Genomic DNA, 6,068 nt, shown 5'->3' with positions numbered 1-6,068 from the left:
GACGACCAAGTTTGTGTTGCATGATGTGCCACTTTGGTACATCTCGGTGCTTGATAAGTGCTGCCCTATCAGGAAGAAGAACAACATGATATGGCATGCCGCTCTGCACACCTTCGTGCTGAAAAGGTTGTGTGCGAGTTGGTCACGGAGGAGAAGGCCGGAGTGCCATTGTTCAGGAACCGTGACCTGAAAGCGATTGTTGACGCTATTCTGAAGTACATTGGCCGTGAGTTTTGTGTCGCTCAGGTCTACAACCATCTGAGGCACTGCAGAGCAAGGTGGGTTCATGTATGCAGGCTGAAGAAGATGGAGGGAGTGCGTTGGGTGGAGAAGACATTAGCTATCATGATCGACGATTATGCACACTATGCCTACACCAAGGTAAGCACATTGCAACTTCTCTTGCACTTAATTCACTAAGTCAATTATGATGGATGTTGTTAGCTTGCACATGAGGAAGAACTAATAAAACCTCATCATCGCATACTGATGTCTATGCACGCTTCTAATCTTCTAGATAATGTTGGGCCTCCAAGTGCAGAGGTTTGTAGAACAGCAGCAAGTTTCCCTTAAGTGGATCACCCAAGGTTTATTGAACTCGGGGAGGTAGAGGTCAAAGATATTCTTCTCAAGCAACCCTGCAATTATGATACAAGAAGTCTCTTGTGTCGATGTCTAGGCACGCTTCTATTCTTATAGACAATGTTGGGCCTCCAAGTGCAGAGGTTTGTAGAACATCAACAAGTTTCCCTTAAGTGGATCACCCAAGGTTTATCGAACTCAGAGAGACGATACAAGAAGTCTCTTGTGTCCCCAACACACCCAATACACTTGTCAGGTGTATAGGTGCACTAGTTCGGCGAAGAGATAGTGAAATACAAATAATAAGGATGATTGTAAGTAGTAATTGCAATCTGAAATAAAATGGCAGCAAGCAAACATGTAGCAGAACTAGTTGTAAACGGTGTTTTAATGCTTGGAAACAAGGCCTAGGGATCATACTTTCACTAGTGGACACTCTCAAAAATGATACCATAATTGAATACATAGATATTATCACTTCACTATGCTACTCTGAACCACTCTCCGGTTTGATAACAAACACAAATTCGCTGCGTAGGGCTGCATAAACATTCCTTAAAGTTCATATTCCCAATCTATGGATGCCCCAAGATGTCAGTTTGAGCATACAAAGATGGTACTAACTAGATACCACAATTCATAAGTATTTCTGTAAATTAAGCTTAAGAAACAAACACGGCGTGCACACTGTCACCTTCGCACCGTTGGACAAAGTGTCCCCGGAGATCACATAATAAACCCACTTGAGTAGCACAATAGTTGAATAATAACATCTACTTATTCAACTAGTTTAAAAGCTCATGATCACATAAAGATCATACATGGAGACATAGATATACCACATAGCTACTGGCAAAGCCCTCAGTCTCGGGGGAGAACTACTCACTCATCATCATGGGAGTCAGCAACGGCGATGAAGATGGCGACGGAGCCGATGGGATGGCTCCGGGGGCAATTCCCCATCTCGGCAGGGTGCCGGAACAGAGACTTCTGTTCCTCGGATCTTGTCTTCGGCGGCGGCGGAGCTACAGAACTTTTCGTGGACGGAGGCTGGTTGATTTAGGGTTTTCGCGTTGGTAGGCTTCTTATGAGCGGAAGGGCGAGGTCGGTGGGCGCCAGGAGGGCCCACACCACCCCTTGGCGCAACCAGGGGCCATGCCGCTCCAAGGACTGGTGTGGCCACCTCCTGGCCCTCCTTCGTCTGCCCTCTGGACTCTGTCTTCGTTACAGTAAAATAGGAACTTCGGCTTTTGTTTCGTCGAATTCCGAGAATATTTACTGTACAACTTTTCTGAAATTCAAAACAGAAGAAAACAGGGAACTGACACTGTGGCATCTTGTTAATAGGTTAGTTCTGGAAAATGCATAAAAGTTCCACGAAGTGTAAACAAAACATATAGCAATTGGTGTAAAATAAGCATGGAGCATCAAAAATTATATATATGTTTGCAACGTATCAGCATCCTCAAGCTTAACTCCTGCTCGTCCTCGAGTAGGTAAGTGATAACACAAATAATTTTTGAGGTGACATGCAGCCAACACAATGTTGATCAAGTTATTTTTGAGGTGACATGCGGCGTTTCCCCCCTAGACCCCGCCATTTTCCCCAAGATCCACACCATGCCGCCCAAAAAGTTCGTCGGCCCTCGCGCGACCATCGCCACCGCCGCTGAACCTAAGCAGCGCAAGCCACGGAAGCCGAAGCAGAAGCCGGACGACATGAGCAACGCAGAGCGGGACATGGACATCCACCGGAGGAGGGCCGAAACCCAAGGCCGGAAGGAGCGACTGCAGAAGCTCAAGCTCAGGAAAGCCGGCGATACGGCGGAGGCGAAGGAAGAAGCGGCGACGGTAGTCGACAGGAACGTCGCGGTGGCAAGGGCGCAGATCGGCCTCCCGACGATCTACATCGGCCAGTATCCTCACGGGTGGAATATGGGCTTGGGCTCGCCGGCCGGCTTCTCACCTTCTTCTCCGGCCATGTTCCGGGAACCCTACGGCCACCTGACGCCGCGCTCGAGGTTGTCCTCATCGTCGTCGCCGGACTAAGGGCACCACGTACAACTCAATGGCGTCGGTGCCTAGCTAGGATCCTGTCTTCCCACCGGAGGAGGGCGAGACGACTGCTATTTAATCGGCGTGTCTGTAATATGATCGTTAAACTTCTACCTCTTTTTGTGGGCGACGATCGCCAAGCTTGTCGACGACGATCGGCAAACTTCTAGCCTACTTTTTGTAGCGAGAAGATTAACTTTCAAATATATTGCCGATTTTTCGGGTTTCCCTGGGTTGGTCTGTAAAAAATTAGATATTTCTAGATTAAAAGTTTCATTCATCCGACCTAAATAGCACCGGATTTTGGATTGGGAGGAGATGCCACGGATTATCCAAACCCGCCGGCGCTGTGTGCCACGCGCCGCATCCAGCATCAGCCCCCGCCGTCACGCTTTCGTCCCAGCACCAACCGTAGGGAGCAACAGTCTCTTCCCAATTCTGAAAATCTCAACTTTCTTGGACTGGATAATCAGAGCGCGCCACGTCCGACGCCATTCCACACGCTTCGCACCCATCTTGCCTTCTCCCACCGCCTGCTCTGCTCCCGCTTCCTCCCAAAACCCTAGCCGCCGCCGCCGAGGGAATCCGGATTCTTCCAGTGTCCGCAGCCTCGGTGGCCGTGTGAGGCGCGCGCAGCAAGAGCAACCCCCGGGAGTGGCATACCGCTGTCTCCGGCCAGCCGGCATGGAGGAGAGGCCATAGATCGCCGGCACGCGCCTCCGCCGCCGCCGGACGCGGCGGCGGAGCAGGGCCAGGAGCTGCAGCTCCCGGCGGACATCGACTGGGACCGCCTCGACAAGGCGCGCTTCTTCCTCCTCGGCGCGGGGCTCTTCTCCGCCGTCTCCGCCGCGCTCTACCCCGCCGTCGTCCTCAAGACGCGCCTGCAGGTCGCGCCGGAGCCACCCCCGGCGCACGCCGCCGCGGCGGGGGCGCGAGCCGGAGCAGGGCTCCCGCCCTCCGCCGCCGCCGCGGCCACCACCATCCTGCGCCGGGAGGGCGCCCTCGCCTTCTACCGCGGCTTCGCCACCTCCCTCGCCGGGACCGTCCCCGCGCGCGCGCTCTACATGGGCGCGCTCGAGGCCACGCGCTCCGCCGTCGGCCCGGCCATGCTCAGCCTCGGCGCGCCGGAGCCCGCCGCGTCCGCGGTCGCGGGCGCCGCGGCCGGACTCACCGCCGCCGTCGCCGCGCAGGTCGTCTGGACCCCCGTCGACGTCATCAGCCAGCGCCTCATGGTGCAGGGCAACCCGTGCCCGGCCTCCCGCTACCACGGCGGCCTCGACGCCTTCCGCAAGATCGTAGCCTCCGACGGCCTCCGCGGCCTCTACCGCGGCTTCGGCATGTCCATCCTGACCTACGCCCCTTCCAATGCCGTGTGGTGGGCAACGTACTCACTGTCGCAGAAGGCAATCTGGAGCGGGATCGGCTGCTACCTGTGCCAGTACGGTGTGGGTGTGCGAGAAATCGACCACGGCGAAGGAGACACCTCATTCGAGCCCAGCTGCAAGACTCTCATGGTGGTGCAGGGAGCCAGTGCCGCGATGGCTGGCGGCGCCGCGGCGCTCGTGACCATGCCACTGGACACCATCAAGACCAGGATGCAAGTCATGGACGGCCACGGCGAGCCAATCACCATCGGTCGTACTGTGCGCAAGCTGATCAAGGAAGGCGGGTGGGGCGCCTGCTACAGGGGGCTCGGCCCGAGGTGGGCGTCCATGTCCTTGTCTGCCACCACCATGATCACCACCTATGAGTTCCTCAAGCGCCTCTCGGCCAAGAAGGGGCATGACAGTCCATGACTTCTGATGGAAGTATAGATAGTGCAGTTAGGTGTTTTTGCTTGGTTTGTTTCGTTCCTTTCCACAGCTTATCTCATCTTTCAGGTGTCGAAAGGAGAATGGTGATCAAGTGTTTGTACATAGTGTCTTTGTTTGTAACCATAGCTTATCAATCAAAGCAATCAACTTTATTTCTGGTACTCTGCCTCATCACATATACTCTATTATGTTGTGAGACTTCAGAAGTAATTCACCTCTCTGTACTACAACAATCCAGATGGTTTTGAAACTCTTTTCACCGGATGTCCCAGAAGGGACATTTTTTTGAAACTCTTTTGAGATGCTGACCAGACTGATGTAGTCACTAACCACCATTTTCTGTCCTATTCCATCTTTGCATTGCATTAGCAAGTCTCTAAAAAGGAGGCTTAATGGAGTCATTTCATTCTCTCTTTTTTGTTGCCGGAGGGAGTTCATTGATTCGCCTAGATGTTACTCTGCTCTTAAATGGTACTGAAGATGTCTACCCATAGATGTGGTTATACAAATTATACTCCAGATCTGCAATTCATTTTGCCATTTACTACCCTGCTTCAAACCAAACATGGTAATCAGATCACCACTGCACTCCACTCCGGCATGCCCAAGCAAGTTCCCTGTCATTCCTGTCCCTCTCTATCTGTTCTGATTTCTAGTTCAGATCATGAACTGCATGGCGCATCAGTTATCTGAAAAAGTCAAGTGATAGAGAGACTGGAGCACACTGTAGTTTACACTGATGTGATGCCTTCCAAGTTCCAACTTGCTCCAGCTTCCATTCAACGAACTAGATGACCCGGTGCGCCCCGGCGCAGATGCAAAAGGAAGACATAATTAGGTTATAATTAGTTAAGGAGCGTTACTTTCTTGAGAAGTACATACAAAGAGGCAAAAAACAAATGACCACATGCAAATAATTTAGGTATCTGACCCAGTGGAATAGTGAGGACCACAATACTACAGTTCTAATACAATAATTCCAATAACATGAATACTCGTACTCCCTCCGATTCACATTAGTTGACTCTAATATGGATGTATCTAGACACATTTTAGTTCTAGATACATCCATACTAATGGCAAGTAATATGAATCAGAGGGAGTATGTAAATTTAGCTATGTTCAATGGCACTGTCCATTGACTCATTGCACGCCGATGCAGAGGCCAAAGCGAGACATTACTGTAACTATAAGTTTTAATCGGTTAATGAGTAATATTATTTTCCTTAATAGTACAAACAAAGTGGCATTATATTCATCCATACATGTACATCAAGATCATCAGCAAGAAGCAAAGAACAAATCCCGATGGGCAAACAATTTAGGTTTTCAACCAATTTGAAAATCGAGGACCAGAGTACGAAAGTTCTAATATAATACAACAACATCAATAGTGGCAAACCTCGTATGGAAATTTAGCTAAGATTCAATGGCATTGTACTATAGATATGCGTCGTATGAAAATTTATCCAATACCGGTGTAGAGGAAAAGCGAGATACGGCTGTAAACAGCCGCGTAAGAATCCAGTAGGTCATGCAACGTAATTTTAGAATATTGCAATCGCACTATACATTCCTTGCAAACAAGTTTAAATCATAAACAAAGACATATAGTTT

General features: G+C 50.5%; 1 protein-coding gene across 1 annotated transcript; it reads left to right on the top strand.

Annotated features, from left to right (window-relative positions):
• The first annotated feature begins 3,560 nt into the window (after window positions 1-3,560).
• On the top strand, window positions 3,561-4,607 carry LOC127304051 (uncharacterized). Its single transcript, XM_051334765.2, has one exon. It carries the CDS (start codon window positions 3,702-3,704, stop codon window positions 4,431-4,433), a length of 732 nt encoding a protein of 243 aa, XP_051190725.2. The 5' UTR covers window positions 3,561-3,701; the 3' UTR covers window positions 4,434-4,607.
• Window positions 4,608-6,068: the final 1,461 nt, after the last annotated feature.

This window comes from Lolium perenne, chromosome 5, assembly GCF_019359855.2.
Source record: "Lolium perenne isolate Kyuss_39 chromosome 5, Kyuss_2.0, whole genome shotgun sequence".
Classification (NCBI taxonomy): Eukaryota; Viridiplantae; Streptophyta; class Magnoliopsida; order Poales; family Poaceae; genus Lolium; species Lolium perenne.
The sequence above is the reverse complement of the archived record's forward strand: the minus strand, read 5'-3'. Positions and strand labels throughout refer to the sequence as shown.